The 26,963-nt window shown below is 44.2% G+C and overlaps 1 protein-coding gene across 1 annotated transcript in view; it reads left to right on the forward strand.

Moving 5' to 3' along the window:
- Positions 1 to 26,963, forward strand: part of LOC102938005 (cytochrome P450 4V2) — a 68,541-nt gene that overhangs the window by 16,664 nt on the left and 24,914 nt on the right. Inside the window, exons 4-6 of the mRNA XM_043545815.1 lie at positions 3,595 to 3,785; positions 4,229 to 4,298; positions 6,701 to 6,893. Of these exons, the coding sequence (XP_043401750.1) occupies positions 3,595 to 3,785; positions 4,229 to 4,298; positions 6,701 to 6,893 (454 nt within the window). The remainder of the gene's footprint in view (positions 1 to 3,594; positions 3,786 to 4,228; positions 4,299 to 6,700; positions 6,894 to 26,963) is intronic.

Raw genomic sequence — 26,963 nt, forward strand, 5'->3', positions numbered from 1 at the left:
GGTAGCAGCTGGAAGACCTAGGGCTCCGGCAGCGATTTAAAGGACCTGGGGCTCTCCGCAGCGGCAGGTACAAAATAACAGCAGGTTAATTTGATGAGACTTACCTTCTATGAAACCATGTTGACTGGCATTAATTATATTTGTAGCCTCTAATTCTTTTTTAATAAGAGTCCCAAATTAACTATTCCATTATTTTATTTGGGATCAGCATCAGGCTATCCAGTGTATAGTTCCATGGGTCATCCCTGTTTCCCTTTCTAAATACTAGAACTACGTTGGCAATGCTCTCATCCTTTGGCATTTCCTCAGTTTTCTAAGATTTGTTAAAAATTAACATTAGTGATTGAGAGAGATCCTCAGCTAGTTCCTTTAAGGCTCTTGGGTGTAAGTTATCTGTGAATTTGGAAATGTTTAATTTAAGCAGATGCTGTGTGCCAGGGAAGACTAGGCTCACAGGCCCCCTGCTGGAGGCCTCAGGGTCCTGCCACACCTCGTCCCAGAGAGGATCAGAGGAGAAGTACTCCAAGCAGCCTAGGAGTGATTGCAAGGAAGGCAGCCAATCAGAGAGACTGCTGGAGCAGCCGATCAGGGGCCAGAAGGGCAATATAAAAAGGAGCAAGAGGCCCAGAGCAGTCAGCTGCTGGGTGGAGCTGGAAGGGAGAGGACCAGGTTACTGGCTGTCTGAAAGAACAGCAGGACAACGGACAGCTCAGTTTGGGCAGTGACTGGGGGAGCTAAGAAGGAGCTCCTGGCTAGTTGCTGGGACTGAGTCTGGGGAGGGCTGCAGGGGCACGTACTGATACCAGGGCCGAGACTACTTAGAGACTGAGCTCGGGAAGGGATAGAGAGACAGGCCTCTGGTGGACTGTATATCCTGGAAAGGGTCTGTTCTGATTCACATATAGACAGTGTGGGTGACTCAGCCAGAGGGCTGAATTACTGAAAAACCACCTGAGGAACCACCAGCAGAGGCCACCAGAACTGAAAGACTGTAGACACATCCAACCAGAAGGGGTGCTCGTGAGAGGTGAGTGTCACTTCCTCACATCCTCCTTTGTTATAGACGTTGACCTTTCTGTTCCATCCACAATATTGCGTGTAATGGGTTCAGGCTGCTGCATGGTTCCAAACGCAGAACAGAAATATCTGTTGAACATTTCTCCCTTTTCTGCATCAGTATTTACAATTAAATCATTTACATCTAGCAATGTTCTGCTACCTGACATAGGGTTGTTTTGCTCCTGATATGTTTAAAAAATACCTTATTATTGTCTCTAACCTATTTGGACATTGATATTTCATATATTTCTTTATCTTCGTATATCAGTTGCCTACATTTTTAACTTGTATTCATTGCCATTTACTTCCCCTTCCTTCCATCCTTTGAATATTTTTGTGTGTGTTTTATTGCTACTTCTACTTGCCTCTCATGTATCACTGCTAATTTGTTGATCTCAAAGAGCCTTTAAAAGAAGGGTAAATATTATTCTCATTTTACATTTTGGGAAACTGAGGTACAGAAAGGTGAAGTGACTTTCCCAAGTTCATCTAGCAGAACAGCGGCACAAAACCCCAGGTCTTTTGACTCCTATTCTAGTACCTGATCGGCTGGACCACACTGCCCCTCAGCAGGACTACCAAGCAGCTTAGATGCAGAGCAAGTGGCACAATAAACATAGCTCATTTTCAAACCCTGGGGCTCAAAAGAAGGAGAATAGTGCACATCTTGAGCACCACTATGTGGGGGAATGGAGCAGGAGAATCCTTCTCCACCCTTCAAAGCTACAGAGCAGCTCCTTAGCCACCACTGTAACATTGCATTCATTATTAGGGCCTTTTGTACTTGAAGGAATCTAGACCTAAATTCTGCACAAGGTATCTGAATTCAGCACTTAACTCCCTTTGTGAAGCACACCCTGAGCGCCTTGCCAGTTATCTGATTCAGAATTATTAAATTCTGCCTTCATTTATGTTCTTAGAACTTTAAGTGCAGCTGCTGGGGTGTAATGAAAAGCAAGCTTGCAGACAGAACCTGACTCACAGTCAGCTTGGATTTATGTGCTTTATCAAAGGTGGTGTGTTTATGTATTTATCAATTATACACACTTATACCTCTGCTGAAGGGACAGTCTGTTGTTATTATGAATCATGATTATTAGGGTAATGCCTTGGGCCCCTTTGTGCTAGGCACCATACACATTCACAGCAGTAGATACACCCTTCCGTGAAGAGCTTACAGTATAAGTAGACAAGACAGACACAGGGTGAGGGAAAGGGATATGACCCACAAGCAAAGTGAATAATGTGGAAGCACAGATGTCATACTAGTGCGATGATTTTTTCTGAAGGGGGCTAAGAGGAGATTCACACAACAGAAAAGGCAGGAAAGGAGAGTGATGAGAGGGACAGAGCAGATGAGAAGCAGGATGGGAGGAAGGTATATGGGGAAGGTTAGATGTGGAGGGAGGCTGAGGAGTAGAGATGTTGGCTGTTTGCTCCAGTCCCTTCCCCCAGTCACTACAAGGCAGAGAAAGTCCAGTCAAAGCTGTGGAAAATATTATTAGTGTTTCTGGGTGCCTGCTTCAGTTGCTTCCATTGCTGCTCTGCTGGCTTCAGTCTCTGGCTGGCTCCTCTGCTGTTTTTTTGCCCCAGCGGACATGTGCCTGGGAAGGGAAGGCACCTAATGTCCACCGGGGATGTCTCCCCTGTACAGTGCTGGGGATACCATTCATGAGGGAGGGGTGGCTCTGGCTGGGCCCCACTTTACTCCTCCCCCAGTGCAATAGTACCTACTTATGCTGTTCTGGAAGCACAAGTGTAATGTAGGTATCTGCCATTTCAGATCTTTTGTAAATATTTTAGTGATTATTTCCTCCATAATTTTTTGCTGATTAGAGACTCAGAATGAACTAACACTGTGGCTGGATCTCAGCAATGCTGTGTTCCTGACTTTCACTCAATAGACAAAGGAGGGTCAGTTCAAGGAAATGCTGAGTTTGGGGACATTTAAAAATAAGCGATTTAGGGGTGGGGGGTTTGTGCGCTCCCCTGCTCAAAACAGGAAGATGCTGTGTTCCCTGCTGAAACCGTCTGAGACACAGGCTAGGTCTCCTCTTAAGATTGCAGTAGGGATTCAGCATAAGGAGCAGACAGGCTAGAGTAGCTAAGAAGAGAAGCCCACTGCCTCCTTTGGCCAGCCGGTGTTGTGATGGTACAAGATCAAGCACATCCATACCTTAAAGACTAGCAGTAATTGGGAGAGGGGCCTGGAGAAGCATCAGTGGCACCCCAGGAGAGGGGAGGGGAAGTAGATTTGGCCCACCCAGAATGAGCCAGATGGCTTGGGAGGCTGGGATCAAGCACCCTGAAAGAGGTTCATGGGAGGAACGAAACTAGTTGGTCTCACTGCAATAGGAACAGCTCCCTGCAGCGGGGAGGGACCACAGAAGCGTATACTTGGGCAGTCTCTGTCCCATCACCTTAACAGCTCTGTGGGAGATGAATCCTATTCTCTGAGAAACGTTTGGTAGATGATTAATTGTTTCCTTTTTGGTGAGGTTTTTTATACTTAATTTCCAACTCTTTATTTTGTAGCACTGGAGATAAGTGGCGTTCCAGAAGGAAAATGATAACTCCCACGTTCCACTTCACAATCTTAGCTGATTTTCTAGAAGTTATGAACGAACAAGCCAGTATTTTGGTTGATAAACTTGAAAAGCATGTTGACAAAGAGCCCTTTGATTGCTTTCTAGACATCACTCTCTGTGCCCTGGATATAATTTGTGGTAAGTCTTGGTGATGATTCAACAGTTGCTATAAAAGTCCTGTAAATGATGAGGAGACTACAGCTGTCCACAATGCTACAGTTTCATTTGTTGTGATAATTGACAAAAAAGCCCTGCTGGTTTTGTACCACTGTTTTTGTATTATCAACACTGAACACATCTTTTCTGTTTTAATTATGTTGTGTCTATCTGAACAATCAAACATCGTGTTATGGGGTAAAACATGGGGACATGGAATCTAAACTGAGGGAGAGTTAAAGGAATAGGAATATTAGGACTAGACTCAGAGAGAGTACATATTCTAAAAAAAGAGAAATGCCATGAGATGAGGATGTAAATGATTGCAATGCTTTCATGCAACTCCTGGCCGTATGTTGTCAATGTACTTTGGGCTTTCCACCCCACTAATGTACTCTTCAAAAATTTCTCTTTTCTCTTCCTAGAAACTGCAATGGGCAAGAATGTTGATGCGCAGAACAATAGGGATTCTGAATATGTCCGTGCTATTTATAAGTAAGTGTAGATCTTTCATGTCTGTCTTATAGTTTTGTTGGTGAAGGATTGAGAACGCCAATGCCAGCTATAGCACCTCAAAGCTTACGAAAGCAAAATCTGGTAGGACAACCAGGCCTGCACAAGAGCAACAGTTCACCCAAGCACAAGGCCCGCTGATGTGCAAGTTAGGTCCTGCATTGCCCATGTGTGGGGTTGGGGGAGTGTATATGGAGGTAGAGTGGCAGGACGATGGTAGAACCTATGCAAGCTGTATGTGCACAGAGGAGACCTCTGTATTGGCTCCGCAAGGCCAGCTGCTATAACGGTGTGAACAGGTTGCAGTTGCAAATCAGCCCTTCCATAGCTAACATTGCTTGGACTAGTCACCACAGCTCCTTTCAGTCTTCTTTATGGGTGGCGTGAGGACACTGAATCTATATAGCACATTGGGCCCAACTTACTGTTGATTTGCACCTGTATAGGCATTTACACAGTGCAAAGTGAGTACGAAATGGTGTCTGGTTTGAATGATGATGTTTTGCACTCGTCATGCGTTAGTGTAAAAGACTACAGGAGGTGCAACACAACAATGAAGTGAGAATAAATCAGTCACACCATAGCAGCGTAAAGGGACCTTACAGTGGGTGTAACTGTAATTTATTCTAATTCAAAAGCCCCTTTTTATTGCCACAGCAGTATAAAGGTACCTTATTGACCATAAGAATCAGACCATATGGGTCTACATTAGATTATATTAGAACAAGCATTGCATTGGTTATACAATGATTTGTTTTGTGACTGATCCTTTTGCAAATGCAGATTAATGTTGTGGACTTCAGTAGAGTTATTCCAGATTTACATTAGTGTGACCAAGAGAAAAAGTTGACCCTAGGTTTTTTTTTCATAGTGACAAACTTCTTGAATTAATACTGCTTTTGTATGGGAAAATAGATTTCACTGGACAGAAGCATTTCTATAAATAAAAATGTGAAAAGTATTATAGCTGGGAGTGAGCATTATAATGAATTAAAGGTGGATTGAGGGCATCTCTAAAGATTAGACCAAATGGTTTGTGTCTGCAACATCAAGCAGTGCTTGCATCATCCTGTCCAGGACCAGGAAATTTAGACCCTATTAGGCTCTTGTAGTCATGTTGTGAATATGTTTTCAGAAATAAATATTACAATGCTATTTTTGTTACCCTAGGATGTGTGACCTCATTCATCATAGACAGAAGTCTCCTTGGCTTTGGTCTAACTTGATGTACCCTATGTTCCAAGAAGGAAGGGAACATACTAGAAGCCTCAAGATCCTTCACAGTTTTACTGACAGTGTAACCTGTTATTCCTTTTTCTATTGCGTTCCCATTAATGGAGAGAAATAATGTAGTAAATATAGAGATTCCAGGTTGTGAATGTGGTGACAGGGAATCAGTCACTGGGAACATCACCTTATCTGTGGTACATATATAATAGGAGAACTGAATATTTATGATATTCAGTCCCTAAAGAAATCTTCTGAAGAGGAGAGATAATGTGACTTAGAACTCGTTGCTTGAGTGTTGGTTTTAGTCAATGGGTCACCCTCACATGGTAATAGTATGACTTAGTTGTAATTGGTGGTAAAAAAAAAAAATCACACAGAATCATCCTAATTCCTTTAACGTACAATGTTCTCAACATTTTAAAATAATTGGTGCACTTCACCCTAAGGCTTGTAACAGCTAAAATATTTGAAAACGGCATTCTGCTTTGTTCCGGTGCTTTGTCCAGTACTTAAATATTTCAGTTCAGATCTGAATTTTGAGAAAATGATAGAAATTTGGACTGCATGGAATACTTAAAAATAAAAACCCCAATGAATACACTTCAGCAAGGAAAAAATACGTGGAGATGACCTACTTTTTATAAAAGTCCACTATTTTCTCTTAATTTTAAATCCATAGAAGTAACATCTGATTTTAATTAACTTTCTCCAGCTACAATGGTGTTCTTAACATGGGTTACCATTCAAATCCTGTCTTTCTTTCTATAACAACTTGATGCTGATTAGCATTTTGTGTGATGTACTATCGCTGTACAGTATTATAATATTGCTTACTAGAGACACGGTGTTGAAGACTCAGAAATGAAGGACAATCAAAGCAAAGAGCCAGCATGGATTTAAAAACTCAGCTTCTACATGATTCACAACCCTGACCTGTGCAAACTCAGTGTACAATAGGAAAACAAATACGGAGGGGGTGGGTATAGATGTCGCTTCCTATCACCAACCAGTGCATAGTATGGAGTCAGAGGTAGAATCGTTTTTTAAATATCTGGGGTAAAAGTTATTTTAAAGTATGTGTGCAGTGGCCACACGCTTAGATTGTGGAATCTAAATTGTGGAAAAAATAATATATTGATTTATTTATACCTAAGGTTATTGAAGAAAAAAGCCCATGAAATAAAGAACCACACACAACATAAAGATGACTTTGATGACAACTGTGAACAAAGTGGGCCCAAAAGGAGAAGGGCTTTTCTTGATATGCTTCTCAATGCAACTGATGATGAAGGGAACAAACTGAGCTACATGGATATTCGAGAAGAAGTGGATACTTTCATGTTTGAGGTACTCCAACCTAAACTGAATGGTCCCAGTCTCTTTCCCACACATGAATCTCTTTATACGTTCTAATCACTTTTGTCAGCTGTCCTTTGGACCCTTTCCATAACGCTTAGATCCGCTGTGACACAGGATGACTGGAAAAGATCACACTGGGTCAGGTTCCCTGCTGTACTGCTCCAGTTTTCTGATGATGTAACTCTGTACTCCCAGAGGCAGTGGAATTAATTGTACTGTTGTTGCTATTACTCTATGGCATAATTAGAGTACATTTGATTAAAATTAAACTTCGTGTACTAAAATCTGTTGCTAGTGAACATTATCTTGTTTTCTTTAGCATATAGTACCTGAATGGATGAGTTTTATGTTTGTAATATATAATCTTAGCAAATTAAATTTCTTTGCCTTCTTCTGGTAATTGATGGTAATACTGTATATTTTATCATGGGATAGTAAAGATAGTGAGTAACTAAAAAGTCAGGTATAACTTACATTTCATTGTAAAGTGGTGAAGAAGGGCAAATGCCCTTCCAACAGTTGACTGAGGACAAAAATAGTGAATTTAAGATTGCTATATAATATTTAAATTATTGTGACTGTCCAGAGCAATTTAGTGGGTCAACAAGTTTATGTCTACAAGGAAGCAATGGCAAACCTCTTCCTCATAGAGACTGAATGTGGAGGAAGACCCTTCACCCAAGCCAACATAGAAAAGCTAAGTAATAGAAGAGGGATGGCAAAGGGACTTCTGCTTATTAATTATTATGATTTGTTTTAGCTTTTTTCTTATCTTAGTCTCCATCCATCCTATTACATAACTGGTTATTTTTTGTTATGTCTTGGGTGCCAAATTATTACATGGATTTCATATAGTCTTACCTTTTCTTAAGTATCTGAACAGTTAGGCTACACCACTATAATATCCCTAATTATTTGTATATATTTATCTTCATATGCATGGAGGATAATGCAGATCTGAACATCTGAATAAATCTGTACCTCCAGGGGCAAATGATACAACAGCTGCTGCTATGAACTGGGTCATCTACTTACTTGGATGCATCCTGAAGCCCAGAGAAAGTTCACAGAGAATTGGATGAAGTGTTGGTAAGTTTCTACTCTTTCCTTGGATGTGGGTGTAAGTTTGCATGGTACAGTATATGGTTTATATATTAATTTCTGTGTAGAGGTTTAGAAAGGCAAACCAACTCTACTGCAGCTGTATGTGCTGTAAACTCTTCTGTGGAGAAAGAGATGTCACTAGGAGCTGGTTTGATGCTAAGGGAGTTGTGACAGACTTCAGTACTGACGTTGTAAGCTTTTTGGGCAAGAACCATCTCTTCTATATTTGTACAGTGCCTAGCACAATGGGGTCCTAGTCCATGACTGGGGGTCTTTGATGCTACCTCAATACAAACTATAAATAACAATAGTTTAAGGACATAGCAAGATGAAAATTGAGATAAATGATTCAAATCCGTAAGCCCAGTGGTGCAGTTGTAGTTTTGTCATCGTTTAAGATAGCTGTGAGCCTCTTCAGCTAGCTTGTGTTTAGTCTGATTAGGACAGTTGTTTCTCACAGCCCTGTTGTGATTCTGATCAGGGAACTCTGACCGGCCAGTCACAATGGATGACTTGAAGAAGCTCCGATATCTTGAGTGTGTTGTTAAAGAAGCCCTTCGTCTCTTCCCTTCTATTCCATTTTTTGCCCGCACCACAAGTGAAGATTGCCATATTAGTAAGTAGTTCTCAGCCTTTTGTATGTATTCATCATTTTAGGTATGATAAATATCTGCTCCATCAAGATGGTGCACAAGTCAAGAATTGGTTTGAGCTTTGTATCCATTTAGAGGAAAGCCACTTACTTCACTGGCATGTTGATACTGTTTTTGCAGGCGGATTTAAGATACCAAAGGCAACAGAGGTAATCGTGGTTCCTTATGTGCTGCACAGACAACCGGAGATTTTCCCAGACCCAGAAGAATTCAGGGCCTGAGCGATTCTTCCCTGAGAATTCTAAGGGAAGGCACCCATATGCATATGTGCCCTTCTCTGCTGGACCCAGAAAACTGTATTGGTACATGATAAAGTGTAATAAGTCCCATATGTGGTTATTTTCTTACACTTAGGTGGAGGTGCCTTTGCTGTATACTCACAACAGAGCCTATGAATTGAATGGAGATTTCAGATCCCTGTGGCTGATAACTGCAGCAAAGCAGTACCGGTATCTCACATTATCATTGTCACAAACATTTCCTTCTTCCCGTGGAGTTCTTCAGAGTCCACATTACACCCACTTTATTGTTTTCCTCCTTGTTGGGACATGCTCCATATGTAGCATTGTATCATGCTAACTTCAGTTCTGCCTCAAGAGGGCTGGACATATCCTCAAGACTCCAGAACCCATCAATGACACCCTGACAACTCACTAGGGAAAGAACATGAGCCACTGTCTTTCTCTTCTTTCCTTGGGATATGTTTGCTGGCTATACAATGATCCTAACCTGCAGGCTGGAGGGGAAAATTTAAATACCCTCCTCTGTCTTCTGCACTGATTGCTGGGGTGTTCACTCAATTCCTAAACTTGTAAGCTCTTCAGGGAATGGACTGTGTCTGCAATTGTTTCTCTGAAGCACCTAACACAGCTATGGGTGTTCAAAAATAAAGAGCTTTTGGAGTATTGTATGTATTATATAGTTGTTGTGACGTCAGAGAAGCTGTCCCTCTATTGAACCTTCATCTAGAAGCACTATTCTATTATATTAACAGCCTTGAATGGGTCAAAATACTGAGAGGAAGGTAAATTTCCATGGGTCTGATCTCATTTCATTTTCAGGATTTCATTCCATTTTGTATGGGTCAGTCCCAATGACAGAATCACTGGCAATGCTCTTCTTCTGTCAGCAATGCGAAGTTATAGTAGATATTCTCAGGAGTCCAAATATTAAGTGAAGCTAAAATTAAAAACCCCCCTCAAAGATTACTTTTTTGTTCTTGATCAGATCTTCGTTGTTGAAAGCTGATCTAATTTATTATACCCAGGCTAATTAATTATTGTTTCTAGAGCACCCAAAGAAGTCTGGACGCTTTGCAGACATAATGATTCCTGCCTAGATAGATGGCAGTCTGAATAGACAATGTACAGAGAAGGTGTTGATGGAAGGGTGAGATGCAGCAGAAAACAACTTTTTTAAATCCACACCTCTTTTGAGTTAAATCTTTGGCTAAGGGCTTGTCTACACTTGAAACACGACAGCAGCACAGCTGCAGTGCTTCAGTGTAGACACTGTGTATGTTGACGGGAAGGATTCTCCCCTTGGTGTAGGTAATCCATGTCCCCGAGAGGCGGTAGCTAGGGCAAAGAAAGAATTCTTCCATCAACCTAGCACTGTCTACCCCGGGGGTTAGGCTGGTATAGCTGCGTCCCTCAGAGAAGTGGATTTTTCACGCCCTTGAGAGACAAAGCTATACTGATGTCAATTTCTAGTGTAGACCCAGGCGAATTGTCTGGTCTGCGACCCTTGTCACTTTGCTTAGTTCTTTTTTTATTTCTGTCTATTTTTTCGCCCCTCCTCTTTTCTTGTAAACCTTTGATCATCTGCCTAATTCCTCTCCCTCTCTACCACACCAGCACACTCCACTTTTAGGATAAAAAATAGACATAATTCTATCATTTCCCCTGTGTGTGCACATCCATTCAACCCTGAATTTGGCCCATATTGGCTTATAATCTGTGATACCAGATGCACAGTTATTCCCATGCTGCATCTTGTGGGAAACCTTTGCCGTGTAATTACAATTTCTAAACTACTACTGGTTTTGTTCCAATTTAACTTGAAGGCCAGCGCTTTGCACAGATGGAAGAGAGAGCTGTTCTAGCCATCATCCTACGGCGCTTTTGGGTGGAAACAAGTCAAGAGCGAGAAGGGCTTAGCCTCGTGGGAGAACTAATACTTCGCCCAAATAAGGGCATCTGGATCCAGCTGAAGAGGAGAAGAGTGTGTGTGTTATAAGAAGAAAGCTCCTAAAACATGTGCCATTATAAGATCAGCTAGCAGTTGATTCTCGCTGAGGTTTATGTAAATCTCTGCATTTTAAATTATTGTAACCATTTATAAAGGAACTCAGTATCAAATTATTAGAAGGGGTTTTTCTTGTTGTTCAGTTTGTATTTCTGGCACTTTGTTCACACAGCACGATTTTCACGTTACAATGAAAACGGAGATAGTGTCGAGCGTAACCTCCCTCCCTTAATAGAGCAGGTACTGGAGGACAAGGTGGGGGTTCTATATCTGCCTCGCCTGTGCACAAAATAAGAAGTTTGGTTGCCAGCACAAATAATTCTAACAATTTAGCATGCAGGGCCAGAATCTGTTGAGATACCCAGGTCCTATGGAAAAACAAGTATGTTGATCATGTAATTAAAGACTGTATCATACTTAGAGCTGCATGAATAATGGATTTGTAAGTTTGCTGGCAAGTAAAAAAAAAAAAAAAAAAACCATTTTGTTTTAGATTGAACCATTATGAAATTATTCAGTGTATTGAACAGTCAACAGATTTTAAATTGAGTCAAAACAAAATGTTTTGAGCTGAAAATTTTCGTTCTAGTTTTGGGCATTTTTATAAAAACGAAGGCTGGATTCCTGAGAAGGGGTGGGAAAGAGCTTCCTAGTACCCTTTAGCCGAGGGGTTTGGGTATTTTCCTAGGATGTGGGAGACTCGGATTCATTTCTCTCCCTCCCTGATATAGAGAATGTATTTGAACTTCACAAATACTCTCCACATTCAGGAGAGTGTCCTCGCTTCTGAGCTATGGCATATTCTGATGCAGGGTTTGGGCTACGGAGTCATTGTCTGGCTTTTTCTCATAGCCCTATGCTTATCCATTGTCATCATGAATTACTAGGAATTGCAACCTCTGTTCTGACACGGCCGAGCCGCTGGACATCTAAACCCCAGCAGGATCCTCAGTCTAGGCGGTCTCCCTCCTATCTTATCTGATCTGGTAGGCATGCTTAGTAGCTGTCTACCAGATTGTACCCCACACAAAACACAGCTGAGGGAGGTGCTGCTGCCCCCACCCCATACTCTAAGAGTTAGAGCACTCACTTGGGATGGGGAAGATATGGATTCATATCCCCACTTTACCTGCTTCAAAGTAGAGATCTGAAACCCTCCCCCTCCATTTCTCATCTTATAGGTGAGTGCCCAAAGCACCAGGCTACAGGGTAGGGTGTTCTGATCAGGTTGTCTTTCAGTCTCTCCTGATGAAGCTGTTCCACTTGTATAATTGAATGTTATAATAAATGAAATGAAATAAATGAAGCTGTTCGACTTGTATAAATAAAATATTCATTGGAGCTCGGACTGTAGCCGGGGTCACCCATATGAGTGCTCTAGCTGCTGGGCTACTGAGTCATTCTCACTATCTTTCAGGCTCAGTATCCCTTTAAGGGCTGGGGGCTTAGGCATTTCCCACTGGCTAGCTTATTTGGCTTCCTGGTCAGCTGTTGGCTTTTTATGAATCCCCTTCTTAGCCACTTAACTCTCCCCAGGCATTAGGTGGCAGGGCACCTTAACCTCAGGCATTGTAACACCGAATCTAAATCCCCATTTTGAACCTAGGCCCACATCCTCAAAAGTATTTAGGTGCCTAATTCTAACTGATTTCTTTGAGAGTTAGGCAGCTAAATATCTTTGAGGAGCTGGTTCCTAGCCCCTACTTGCCACCAGTGGGTGTGAGTCTCCTGCAACAGCAATGAATCATTTAGGTGAGATATGCCCAGATAATCTTAGCAGGCGATCCATACTCCTATGCTGCAGAGGAAGCCAAAACCCCACCAAAGTTCCTGCCTATCTGACCTAAGGAAAATTCATTTCTGACCTCAAATGTGGCAATCAGTTTAACCCTGAGCCTGTGAGAAACACACACCAGCCAGGCAGCTGAGAAAAAGGATTTTCTCTGTACCATCTCAGATCACTGGTCCACCCTGTCCTATGTTCTGTTTCCAGCTGTGGCCAATTCTTGATGTTTCAGAGGAAGGCAGAAAAACCCCCAAAATACATCTGGCCAACTATGCATTAGGGAAAGAGATTCTTTTCTGGCCATTGTAGGTGACCAACTGAGACATGAGAGCCGATTATAGTCATTGTCTTAATGCTGAGCTGCAAGTGTTATGAGCATGTTGAAGCAGTGCAGGTAATCCTATTCTTTTCTTGGCCCACAAAGGAAGGTCATGAACAGGGGATTCATAAAATTCACAGATTCCAAAACCAGAAGGGACTACCATGACCATGCAGCCCACCCGTCCAAAAACATAGGCCATACAATTTCTCCCAGAAGCTGGACTAAAGCATCTCTCTTAAAAACATGTCTAATCTCACCTTAAAGACTCTAAGTGATTGTGAATTGACCTAAGGAATTGCATCCTATCTCAAGGTTAAATTGTTTCACTGCAGTTCTAGCAATTGGATCTGTGTTATGCCTGTGAAAAGCTCTCCACTATCAGATATCTTTTCCATGGGTATGTACCTAAGCACAGCCATCAAAGCACTTCTCAACCTGCCCATCAATAAGCTTGTGATAGGCCTTGCCTTCCTCAGGGGTCACCCTCAGGCAGTTTCAGATCCTATACCCATCCTGTAGGTATAGCCTGCATTCCTTGTTCCCAGATGTATTATCTTCCATTCGGCTGTATTGAAACACATTTTGTTCGATTGTGATCATTTAAATAGGTGATTCAGATTGTTTTGTAATGGTAACCTAGCCTCCTTGTTATTTATGACCCCACCAATGTTTGTGTCACCTGCAAACTTTACCAGCAAAGATTTTGTATCATTGTCTACACAACTGATAAAAATACTGAATAGTATTGGACCAAGAGCCCATCACTGGGTTCTCATAGGTGACAGGAGACATGAATTGGGTTGCATCTCTACAAGTGCAAATGCAGCAGTCTTCCCAGTGGAACGGATCCCTTTTCATATCCTATTTTTGGGTCCTGGATGACTCAGGTTAAGACATGGATGAAGCAGGTTAGGCTGTCACAGTGGGAGAAAAGGAGTAATCCTGACATGTAAATTAGAGTGGATGCTGTCTTCAGATTATCAGGGCTACGTGGAATATTTACTTAATTATAGATTATACATGTCATGAATGTGTAATTGCTAGGAGTAGGCTTACACATATGGGGTGGCTAGATGAGTGTGTATCTGATTCATGACAAATATTAACACAAGGGACCACATATACATTAGTATTATATTCTATTCTGTTCCATTCCATATAGGTTCTCATGTCATCACTGTAGTATCCGAATACCTTCCAGTACTGCATTAAGCATCATGACTATGACTTGTCACATGTTGTTCACAATCTCAGAAGTGGGTGATTGTATCTGGGGATTTGGAAACAATACATAATTAGTGGAGCATCACAACACATAGGTTGTGCGCATACCCATATATTAGTACTACAATCCAGCACTTAGCCAACACTTTACAAACATTAACAAATGACTCCATTAAACCTTCCTCCACTCATTTGAGGTGGATAAGTAAATATCTGGTCTAATTTCCCTTGTTGGGTTTAGTGTGTGGATGCCATGTGGTGTTGGTGGCCTGTGATATGCAACAGGTCTGACTAGATGATCTGGTGGTCCCTTCTGGCCTTAAACTCTATATTGGCTAAGATTTTCCAAAGCAACTCAGGATTTTGGTTGCCTTGGTTTTTGGGGCATGATTTTCAGAGAGTGCTCAGCAGTCTCTGAAAGTCAAGCCCCATTTAAAGTGTCTCCCGCTGAGCACCAAAAGGTTGAGGCAATCATGACTTTGCTTCAGGGGGCCCTGTGGAATGAAACTTGCTCCCCTTGGCATGGGTCTCAGCCCATCCCTTCCCACTTTATATAAAAAACACAAACAAGGCAAGTTTCTTTGGAAAGGTGCTTTTCTTCTTCTTCTGATTTTTTCGGCCCCATATTTAGGACTTTCTCTTCTCCCGGCTCTCGTTGCCCCATTCTTTTTGCATTAAGACCCATGATTTTTTTTTTTAAGTTACTATTCTGGTCTTCTTACCTTTGTGTGTATGCTTTTACGTTTGGTTTGCACTACCTAATTCCTTCTATGGAGAACTATAAGAAGTATGCTTTGATGAGGATCCCAATAAGCATTTGTATCTTCTGGGCTCAGCTGTGTAGTGAAACCAAGTCACTAACTTGATCATTAGCTTCACCTAAGCACCCTAGTCTCTTCTTTGCCTGTTGGCAGTACACATGGTACATCAAAGTGTATTGTTGAAAGGAACCCCCACCAAACTGAATCTGGTAAGGTTAAGTGCTAATTATCCATGTAGTCTTTCAGGCCAATGTCACCTTGCACGCTGTTTATTTACAGAAGTGGAATGCAGAGAAGAGCTTGGATCAGATTTTCAGATGTACGGAACTCCTGGAGCAAGTGGCGGCCACTAAAAGGTCAAGAGTGGGTGTCAACACATTTTAAGGGATTGTGACTGACCTTGACATGCAAAAAGTTTAAATTTTTTAGTTAACATAATAAGAGGTTCCAACAAGGTTGGAAAACTGTAGCCAGGTTTGAGCCCTTCAGTTGTCTCAGTAGGGTCCAAAATTCTGATCATTATTCAGGCCTATTTTGTAACATGTTGTTTTACAATATACTGTTTCAGTAGGTTTAATTGTTAATACCCGTTGAGAGGAAGCTCACTATCATGTGAGGAAGCACGTTCCCTGTGCAAGGGCCTCATTCCATTTTTGACACCACCTCCCCCTGTGACCTTGATCAAATTACCTAGACAAAACTTTTCAAACTGGGTGGCCTAGAGTTAGGTACCTAGTTCTATAAGGGCTTAATCCTGTGCAGATTGAAGTCAATGGCAAATCTTTCACTGACTTTAATGGTGCAGGATCAGGCCTTAAGTGCGGAGTACCTGCAGCTTTCACTGCAGCTTTTCACTACAGCTTTTCACTTAATGCCAGTTGCAGGATAAATCAGTGTAGGGAATCCACAAAAATGAGAACATCCGTAGTCGTTTAAAATGTCTTTTTTGTCACTTATCTTTTATTGAGCTCACTAACTTGCTTTGTCCAATGGTAAGGAGTATGCAATAGTAACGAGACAAAAACAGATGCAGTTTTGAATAAGATAATCTATAGTGTCGGCATCCTTTTTTAGAGGTACCTAGTCGCAGAAATCTTGGCTGTCTATTTTACTCAAAAGCAATTGACACCACGCCTCACAGAAGGTGGAAAAGAAAAATATATGTTTGGAATCCAAGTAGCCATAATCCCTTGGGTAATGCTGGGCCTATGTACGCCCATAGAAGGAGTATTATGCTGAAGCAGGAAAGATTATGCAAAAAGGAAAATATTGTGTAACTGGGTTACCAATTTCATGTGGGGGAAAACACCTGCTGATGTGTAGATGCAGACAGCTTTGACGGTCTGGTGCACCATCTTTCCCTATAGAATGCTGCAGGCTGTCACATGCAGGGATCTGTGAAGTTAGCCTATTATAACATGAATGACTGGTTGACTTGGAATATGTCCCACGTACTCACTACTATGTATTAGCAGATTGTATGGCTGTTTAATGCAGACATCTTGACTGTAGTGTGTTAAAGCTTTGGTATACTGGGATAAAGTAACCAGGTGAAGTACTTTGCCTTGCTGAGTCTTTGTTGTGTGTTTGTGCCTTTTATGGATGACTGAATAACCTTCTGACAGCAGTAAATTATGTACACTAAATTACATACCTGAGCTGTAGTATGATAAAAACTACTATTATTATACAGTGATCTCAGAATTGGGTTTTAACATTAGGGTAATGCCGCGAATTGCAGAAAAATACTTGATATGGAAGCCTTGTATATAGAGGAGCCACTAAGTTGCTGTTATGTCAGAGAGTGATGCTATGTTTAATCAATGCTCCACAGTCATCTGTCAGGTGGGAAAAGTTTATAGGTTGGGAATTTTGGGGTGTGTCGTGACTAATGTGCTGTTCTTACATTCAGGGACCAAACGGAAAAACTAAGCTAGTCAAACTGGAGGTTTTCAGGTTCTCGCTTCAATAAGAAAAAAAAATCTGTTTCAGAAACACTGCCAGGTGGTATTTCCAAAAGGAACTGTACTTCTCTGGGCCAGCAGCTGCTGAGAAACATGGACGGGTCTGCCACAAGATACACTTCATACGCTGTGTTCATAACTTTGCAGTGTGGTTCTGACTGCATATTACAGAAGTGCCCATTGCTTACCGTTGCTTAAAAATGTCATCAGAAATAGCGCAAAGATGCCAATGGTATATAATTACACATCTCTTACCTACAGAGCCTGCAAATTCACTGTCTGGACTCGGGAAATACTGAGTGAATCTTATTAGCTCTGTGTCAGCACGACATGTTATAGCCTTCTCAGAATAATCAGGCAAAGTCTTCCCTTATTGTCATGCTTACTGAAGGTACTCAAATGGAGTCGGGTTAAGGATCCTGGCATCCCTTTATCTCTGTACTTTCAGCGGCAGAGTGGGTGCAGACTAGGACCTTGCAATAGCTACACATGGTGTCATGACCACCTCCAGGTTTCATCATTGTCATTCTCTCTTAACAGGGCTTGCGACATTGGATCTCTGTTACTACTGCGTTCTAAAAGTATGTTTGTTCACTGTTTTGAGCAACTGCGAGCATAATATGCCCACTTTATGATCTTTGTGGCCACTTAAGAAGTAGTACATTGATTCTCTGAACCCTCTCCAGTTCATTAGCATCTTTCCTGAACAGTGACACCAGAACTGGGCACAGTAGCCATTGTACCAGTTCCACATACAAAGGTACTAGAACTTTTTCATACCTATTCCATCTTCCCCTGTTTATGCATCTAAGGATTGCATTAGCCTTTTTGGCTGCAGATCGCACTGAGGGCCTGTTCTTTGTTCTTATCTCATTCTTTGGCTCCAGGCTGCCCCTCCCAAGCATCTCTGGGCCTGGCACTTCTGCTCCTGGCAATTTCCCATGGTTTCTCTACAATTATTGCGCTGTAGCACTTAATGAAGAGGCTACTTATGCCAACAGGAGACCTGTCGAACTGTTAGCCCACTTGTTAGGGCACTCACCTGGGAAGTAGGAGACCTGGCTTCAAATCCCTGCCCCAAATCAGGCAAAGTGGGGATTTGAACTTGGGTCTTCCACATCCCAGCCAAGTACTCAAACTATTCGGTTATTCAGCATTAACAGGGCCTTGTATACATCATGATTTTCATACTTTTTTTTGTAGAAAATTCATGACAGTGTAAATGGCAAAATATTGAATTTCACAGATTTTCCATGGATTTTAAAGTAATGCTACTGAATTTCTAGGAAGGAATGAAATTTAGAAGTAACCTTAGTCAATTTTGACTAGTTACTTGTAAAATTCTTTCTATCCCTTAAAATTGACTAGCTAAAATAATTATTGTATTAAAGACTTTGTAGCCATTGTTCTTAAGGAAGGAGGGGAAAAACAAAGAAAAGATCACAGTTTGGGGGCATTTTCATAATTTCCATGCCTTCCAGGAAATTTAGACAGGGCACTGACTGTAAGGGAAGTAGCACACTCCTCTGCTCCTTTTTGTGTGGTTGAGTGTGCAAAGAGCACACTTACTGGATCAGGCCCAGCTGAGGAAATCAGTGTGTGAATCCCACTAGGGCTTAGATGTAAAGAGCAGCTTGGTAGTGTCAGGACTTAGATTTCCGCATGCCCACTGACAGAAACATAGGGGACTTTACCAGCAGAAACTTAGGCACGTAGGGACTTCGGGCACCTAAAGGGTCAAGCAGCAGCCAGGCAGTGGTTTCATGAATGCCAGTGGTGCCTAGATGTTAGATTCAGGCACCTAAGGGTATGCCTATACTGAAATTAAGAACCCAAGGCTGGCCTGTGCCATCTGACAGGCTAAGGGGCTGTTTAATTCCCAGGCTTGGGCTCTAGGACTCTGTGAGGTGAGCGGGTCCCAGAACAGGGGCACCGGAATGGGGGGGGAGCCAAGGGGCAATGGCCCTCCCACTTTTTGCCACAGTCCTGGTCCTCTGCCGCTCCTCTTTGGTCACCAAGGCAACACCCCCAGGCCAGGACAGAAGCCGGAGCCGGGTTGGGGTAAGAGCCATGTGGGGAGCCACAGACCCGCCACCTGCCCTGGGTTGGGGGGGCCAGGGACATGGGCCGGGGGCTGCTCTTGTGTAGATGGAGCCAGGCTGGGGAGCACAGTCAGGTGGAGGAGCCTGGGCTCCCCGGCCTGGCTCCAGCTTCTGGCTTGGGTGGGACCTCAGGAGGAAGAGGACTACAGGGGCAGGGATGGGGTCATGGAGGGGGTGGGACCTTATGGCCCCCGCACGTTTAGGAAGAATCCATTGCCCCTGCCCTATCCTGAGTCCCGCAAGTCAGATGCCGTGGGCCAATCATGGGTCTGTGCCACCCCGGGCCGCACCTGGGTCTGGTGGATAGAAAGCTGGCTCGATTTTCGGGCTCAATGGGTAGTGATCAATGGATGATGGGATGGACTGCACCCTCAGCAAGTTTGCAGATGACATTAAGCTTGGGGGAGAGGTATATATGCTGGAGGGTAGGGATAGGGTCCAGAGTGACCTAGACAAATTGGAGGATTGGGCCAAAAGAAATCTGATGAGGTTTAGCAAGGACAAGTGCAGAGTCCTGCACTTAGAACGGAAGAATCCCATGCACTGCTCCAGGCTGGGGACCGACTAGCTAAGCAGCAGTTCTGCAGAAAACGACCTGGGGATTACAGTGGATGAGAAGCTGGATGTGAGTCAGAAGTGTGCCCTTGTTGCCAAGAAAGCTAATGGCATATTGGGCTGCATTAGTTGGGGCATTGCCAGCAGATTGAGGGAAGTGATTATTACCCTCTATTCGTCACTGATGAGGCCACACCTGGAGTATTGTGTCCAGTTTTGGGCCCCCCACTATAGAAAGGATGCGGACAAATTGGAGAGAGTCCAGCAGAGGGAAACAAAAATTATTAGGGGGCTGAGGCACATGACTTATGAGGAGAGGCTGAAGGAACTGGTCTTATTTAGTCTGCAGAAGAGAAGAGTGAGGGGGGATTTGATATCAGCCTTTAACTACCTGAAGGGGGGTCCAAAGAGGATGGAGATTGGCTGTTCTCAGTGGTGGCAGATGACAGAACAAGGAGCAATGGTCTCAAGTTGCAGGGGAGGAGGTCTTGGTTGGATATTAGAAAAAACTATTTCACTAGGAGGGTGGTGAAGCACTGGAATGGGTTACCTAGGGAGATGGTGGAATCTCCATCCTTAAGAGGTTTTTTAGGCCTGGCCTGACAAAGCCCTGGCTGGGATGATTTAGTTGGGATTGGTCCTGCTTTGAGCAGGGTGTTGGACTAGATGGCCTCCTGAGGTCTCTTCCAACTTTAGTCTTCTATGATTCTCTCTGCCCCTTGGCCAGGCGCCAGTGCACCTCTGGGTCTGTGCAGTCTCCGCTTCCCACCACCTGTGCGGCCCCACCTGTCTCGCTGGAGCTGAGCCACCTGGGACTGGTGTAGAAGCCTGGCCAGTCTCAGCCAGTTGTAGGGCGGCAGTGTGGGGGACATGGCTGGGCCCTTCCAGGCAAGTGGCTCCTGAAGGAGGCTGGCTGGGGCAGGCCCTGGTCTGGCTGAACATGCCACTCTTGGGGGGCTGGAGTGATTGTTCACCCCGCAACCAGCCCTGGCTGCACTGCAGCTCATGCCCGGCAGACACAGTTGCCTCCCATCAGGGCCAATGAGTGTGGCCAGGAGGCAGGGCATGGGGGAGTGGGTCTTTGGGAGACATGGGTGTGGGGTGCTGGGCGGTGAGGGAGCGGGGAAGATCTGTGTGTTGGAGCACTGGGGAGTGGGGGTTCTGTGTGGGGCGCGGGCAGTTGTGGTGGGGCTGGGGGCTGGGGGGTGCGGGGTAGGACTGGTGGTGTGCAGGGCACTGTGCATTTGTGGCAGGGTCTGTGGGGGGGCACTGGGCATAGCAGGTCTGAGGGAGCTCTGGCCATAGGAAATCAGGGGAGTGGGGGCGGTTCCGCTGTTGGCGGAGGGTATGTGTGGCACCTGGAGCACAATTGTAAAGTGGGGGTGCTGAGAGCCATTGAACCAAACTGTAAACTCTGTATGTGATGGAAACCACTTTAAGCCAGGGGTGTGTGGCAGCTCCCCCAGCACCTCTAGTCCAACACCTATGCCTTCGCTGCTCTGCTCCCTCCTCATGCAGCCTCTGGGGATCCCTCCTGCCCTCCACTCCTTGTTCCTGGGCCTCTCCCCCCACTGCAGTGGGCCACGCCCCTGGGCTCCACTGCCCTCGGCTGGAGCCCTAGTCCGGGTCCTACTCTCGGTGCAGCACCCCAGGACTGTGGCTCAGTGCACGCCCAGCGGCCGGGTCGGGCAGCGATGGGGGGCTGTTGCAGCTGCCCCAGGAGGGGGACCGGCTGCTCTACTGGGGGGCTGGAGTCGTCACTCTGCTCTTCACGCTGCTGGCAGCCTTCACGTTCCGCCTGCTGCCGGATTACCTGGGGAAGTGGAAGGCGCTGAAGCCGATTCCGGGGCTCAGCCCCTGTTACCCGCTGCTGGGAAATGCTCTGCTCTTCGAGCGCAAAGGGGCAGGTAACGGCCGCCCAGACACGTAGGGGGGGGGAGGGTGCCTGCAAACCCCTCTTCCCTCCTGGAGCTGCTGCCTGCAGCACCCTCTCTCCCGGGTGACCGCAGTGCCCTGGGGATCAGCCCTGCCAACTTGGCCGTACAGCGGTGTAGACATTAGTAAAGTGCTCGGGAAGTGGCTGGCGATTTCCAGGGGCTGTAGAAATAGGAGCTGATTTGCAGCAGTGGAGCTGGACTGGCCCCATCACTAAGTGGTGGTGGTGTTGTAGAATAACAGAGTAGGAGCGAGCTGGTCCTGGGTTAAAGGATTTTTTCCAAGCTGCAAACAAAAACAAAACAGTTCATTACTCAGCATCCTGCTGCATTTCTAGATCCAGGCAAAACAGACAGGCAGTATTACCGAGACTCTACTTCTACCAACCAAACCTCCCCCAGAAACCTCTGAGAGGTCTTTATCATAGAATCATAGAATCATAGAATATCGGGGTTGGAAGGGACCTCAGGACGTCATCTAGTCCAACCCCCTGCTCAAAGCAGGACCAATTCCCAGTTAAATCATCCCAGCCAGGGCTTTGTCAAGCCTGACCTTAAAAACCTCTAAGGAAGGAGATTCTACCACCTCCCTAGGTAACGCATTCCAGTGTTTCACCACCCTCTTAGTGAAAAAGTTTTTCCTAATATCCAATCGAAACCTCCCCCATTGCAACTTGAGACCATTACTCCTCGTTCTGTCATCTGCTACCATTGAGAACAGTCTAGAGCCATCCTCTTTGGAACCCCCTTTCAGGTAGTTGAAAGCAGCTATCAAATCCCCCCCTCATTCTTCTCTTCTGCAGACTAAACAATCCCAGCTCCTCAGCCTCTCCTCATAAGTCATGTGCTCTAGACCCCCTAATCATTTTGTTGCCCTTCGCTGGACTCTCTCCAATTTATCACATCCTTCTGTAGTGTGGGCCCAAAACTGGACACAGTACTCCAGATGAGGCCTCACCAGTGTCGAATAGAGGGGAACGATCACGTCCCTCGATCTGCTCGCTATGCCCCTACTTATACATCCCAAAATGCCATTGGCCTTCTTGGCAACAAGGGCACACTGCTGACTCATATCCAGCTTCTCGTCCACTGTCACCCCTAGGTCCTTTTCCGCAGAACTGCTGCCTAGCCATTCGGTCCCTAGTCTGTAGCGGTGCATTGGATTCTTCCATCCTAAGTGCAGGACCCTGCACTTATCCTTATTGAACCTCATCAGATTTCTTTTGGCCCAATCCTCCAATTTGTCTAGGTCCTTCTGTATCCTATCCCTCCCCCTCCAGCGTATCTACCACTCCTCCCAGTTTAGTATCATCCGCAAATTTGCTGAGAGTGCAATCCACACCCATCCTCCAGATCATTTATGAAGATATTGAACAAAACCGGCCCCAGGACCGACCCCTGGGGCACTCCACTTGACACCAGCTGCCAACTAGACATGGAGCCATTGATCACTACCCGTTGAGCCCGACAATCTAGCCAGCTTTCTACCCACCTTATAGTGCATTCATCCAGCCCATACTTCCTTAACTTGCTGACAAGAATGCTGTGGGAGACCTTGTCAAAAGCTTTGCTAAAGTCAAGAAACAATACATCCACTGCTTTCCCTTCATCCACAGAACCAGTAATCTCATCATAGAAGGCGATTAGATTAGTCAGGCATGACCTTCCCTTGGTGAATCCATGCTGACTGTTCCTGATCACTTTCCTCTCATGTAAGTGCTTCAGGATTGATTCTTTGAGGACCTGCTCCATGATTTTTCCAGGGACTGAGGTGAGGCTGACTGGCCTGTAGTTCCCAGGATCCTCCTTCTTCCCTTTTTTAAAGATTGGCACTACATTAGCCTTTTTCCAGTCATCCAGGACTTCCCCCGTTCGCCACGAGTTTTCAAAGATAATGGCCAGTGGCTCTGCAATCACAGCCGCCAATTCCTTCAGCACTCTCGGGTGCAACTCGTCCGGCCCCATGGACTTGTGCACGTCCAGCTTTTCTAAATAGTCCCTAACCACCTCTAACTCCACAGAGGGCTGGCCATCTCTTCCCCATTTTGTGATGCCCAGCGCAGCAGTCTGGGAGCTGACCTTGTTAGTGAAAACAAAGGCAAAAAAAGCATTGAGCACATTAGCTTTTTCCACATCCTCTGTCACTAGGTTGCCTCCCTCATTCAGTAAGGGGCCCACACTTTCCTTGGCTTTCTTCTTGTTGCCAACATACCTGAAGAAACCCTTCTTGTTACTCTTGACATCTCTTGCTAGCTGCAGCTCCAGGTGCGATTTGGCCCTCCTGATATCTTTCCTACATGCCCGAGCAATATTTTTATACTCTTCCCTGGTCATATGTCCAACCTTCCACTTCTTGTAAGCTTCTTTTTTATGTTTAAGATCCGCTAGGATTTCACCATTAAGCCAAGCTGGTCGCCTGCCATATTTACTATTCTTTCGACTCATCGGGATGGTTTGTCCCTGTAACCTCAACAGGGATTCCTTGAAATACAGCCAGCTCTCCTGGACTCCCTTCCCATTCATGTTAGTCCCCCAGGGGATCCTGGCCATCTGTTCCCTGAGGGAGTCGAAGTCTGCTTTCCTGAAGTCCAGGGTCCGTATCCTGCTGCTTACCTTTCTTCCCTGTGTCAGGATCCTGAACTCAACCAACTCATGGTCACTGCCTCCCAGATTCCCATCCACTTTTGCTTCCCCCACTAATTCTACCCGGTTTGTGAGCAGCAGGTCAAGAAAGCGCCCCCCCTAGTTGGCTCCCCTAGCACTTGCACCAGGAAATTGTCCCCTACGCTTTCCAAAAACTTCCTGGATTGTCTATGCACCGCTGTATTGCTCTCCCAGCAGATATCAGGAAAATTAAAGTCACCCATGAGAATCAGGGCATGCGATCTAGTAGCTTCCGTGAGTTGCCGGAAGAAAGCCTCATCCCCCTGGTCCGGTGGTCTATAGCAGACTCCCACCACTACATCACTCTTGTTGCACACACTTCTAAACTTAATCCAGAGACACTCAGGTTTTTCCACAGTTTCGTACCGGAGCTCTGAGCAGTTTATGGTTCAGTGTGTTGCTCCTGTTTATCCCTATTTCTAAGGAGCTTATTATTAGAATTTGTAAATAAGCTCCTAACTGTGGACAAATGATTTGTTTTGATCTTTGTCAAATTTTCCCTAATTTATTTGTTATTTTTTGTTTTGGGTGTTCAAGAAGTTAACTTTTTTCAGGGGCGACCTTTCCACACATTTAAGGTTTAAATATATATAATGGCCCATATTACCAGTACAAATTAAGATATACAGGAGAGATGGTTTGTCAAATGGACAATCAGGTCAGTAAAACAATTAAAATGAGATAGACCTGAAACATCTACTTTCTCGGTTTATATGCTTAAAAACAACTGCCTAGATACATGTCTTAGAATCTCTTGCAAAAACAAAGGAGTCATACTAAATTGTTGGATAATTACAAATTTAGCTGCTTCCCTCATAGGCATAAGAGTTGTTTGCAAACAAACAGAAGCTGGGAATGGGTGATGGGATGGATCACTTGAGGATTATCTGTTCTGTTCATTCCCTCTGGGGCACCTGGCATTGGGCACTGTCAGAAGACAGGATACTGGGCTAGATGGACCTTTGGTCTGACCCAGTATGGCCGTTCTTATGTTAACTCTGGAAGTGTATGCAGTGTTTACCTCAAAACTTGTACAGGCAGACGTGCAGTATCATGAGACCATTCATTACACTTGTGGGGTTTTCAAGACTAATCAGGCCTGGTGCTAGTTCCTTTTCTCCACGAGCTTTTTTTCATACACCACAATTATTATTATGTAATATTTTTGTAGGGACCTGAAAGTACTGTGCCACTCTCTGCACAATGAGATTGTGAAAATATCAATATGCTTGTGATGTCCTGTGAATTTTTTTAGCGGTGCAAATATGCATTTTTGTTTGTGCAGTGTTCTCTAGCTCTAATTGTTTAACAAAAGTGATCTTTCAGATAAGTAATACTTGCTTTGTAACCTCTAGTGGAATCAAGAAAATAATTATTTAATTTCTTTCTTTTTTAAGGGTAATTTAATTTCTTTACTTTGATGCAGGTGGGTGGTGGTTCGTGATGTGGAAGACAATACTGTAACTACAGAAGGCCAGATACTTGCACACACTTAGGATAGTGACTCTCCAAATGGACACACATGTGCATTGCCAGAACCAGGGTTAATATAACTCCAAGTTCTGTGGGCCCCAAACTACTCCCATAAGAAGGCAGTCTTTCTTGCTGACTTGAATGGGAGTAGGATCTGAACCAGAATGTGAGAAGTTTCCACAATGCAAATTGTTTTTGAAAGACTTTTCAAAAGTTTTCACAGGAGTACTGTAAGGTTTTGGGGATCACTCAGACCATAAGGGGTTCTATCACTGCCTGCATTGTAACTTTGGGTGCCTTAATGCTATGCTATTATGGCTCAGAGCCCTGACACCAGTAGCCAGCCTACGGACATAAAGATCTCGCTCTGGCTTCTACCAGCCTAGTTACTCCTTGTAGGGTGACCTCAACAGCCCCTTCCAGTCTTGACTACCAGACACTTGGTCTTTTCCTCTCTGGTTTGTCAACTCCGAAGGAGTGAAACCTTCCCCCAGTGATCAGATCACTTTGGACACGCATTCTATATAGTTTGCACAGCAGAGACCTGCTTGCAGCAAAAAATAACAAAAGCTTTATTTAATAGCAAAATCACAGATTCAAAGATGACATAGTAAGGCAGAGCAAACGCATACAAGTTACACAGAAAATAAACATAAAGCTGCAACTTCAGCCTTTACATTTCTATATTAGACAAATTACCTTTTCTAGTACAAGTTACGTACTGTTTCTAAACACTTGCCCACCATGCTCCTGTTGTAGATGGGATCCAGTGTTTCATGGACAGCATCCTACTTTGATGCTGCCTAGTTTCTGAATAGCCTTCCCTTCAAACCCCTTTCCTTTTAATAGGGTTTGTAGGGGTTTTTTCTTCTTCTTTTTCTCAGACTATGGTGATTCATGGTGGGGGAAATTCCCTCCTTTCTTAGTTTCTCAAGACTGGGGTTTTCTTTTCAGTTTCAAGTTGTTTCAGTGTGTCCCCATTCATTTTAATGGCCCATCCGATGTCTCTTCCTGGCTTGTAGGATGCGAAGTGTTTGGAGCCAGTCTCATCTTGTGGGGGAGGCAGCCCCTTTTTGCCTGGCTGATCACCTCCCTGTTGTGAGGTGGAGCTGAATGTTGTAGCACAAATTATGAACACATTTTATAGCTATACAAATCCACAAATTCATAACCACAATCTATATACATATCTCATAATTAAGGCTACGATTTAATCATAGGTATTTTTAGTAAAAGTCATGGATAGGTCATGGGCAAGAAACAAAAAAT

This window comes from Chelonia mydas, chromosome 4 (assembly GCF_015237465.2).
Source record: "Chelonia mydas isolate rCheMyd1 chromosome 4, rCheMyd1.pri.v2, whole genome shotgun sequence".
Taxonomy (NCBI): Eukaryota; Metazoa; Chordata; order Testudines; family Cheloniidae; genus Chelonia; species Chelonia mydas.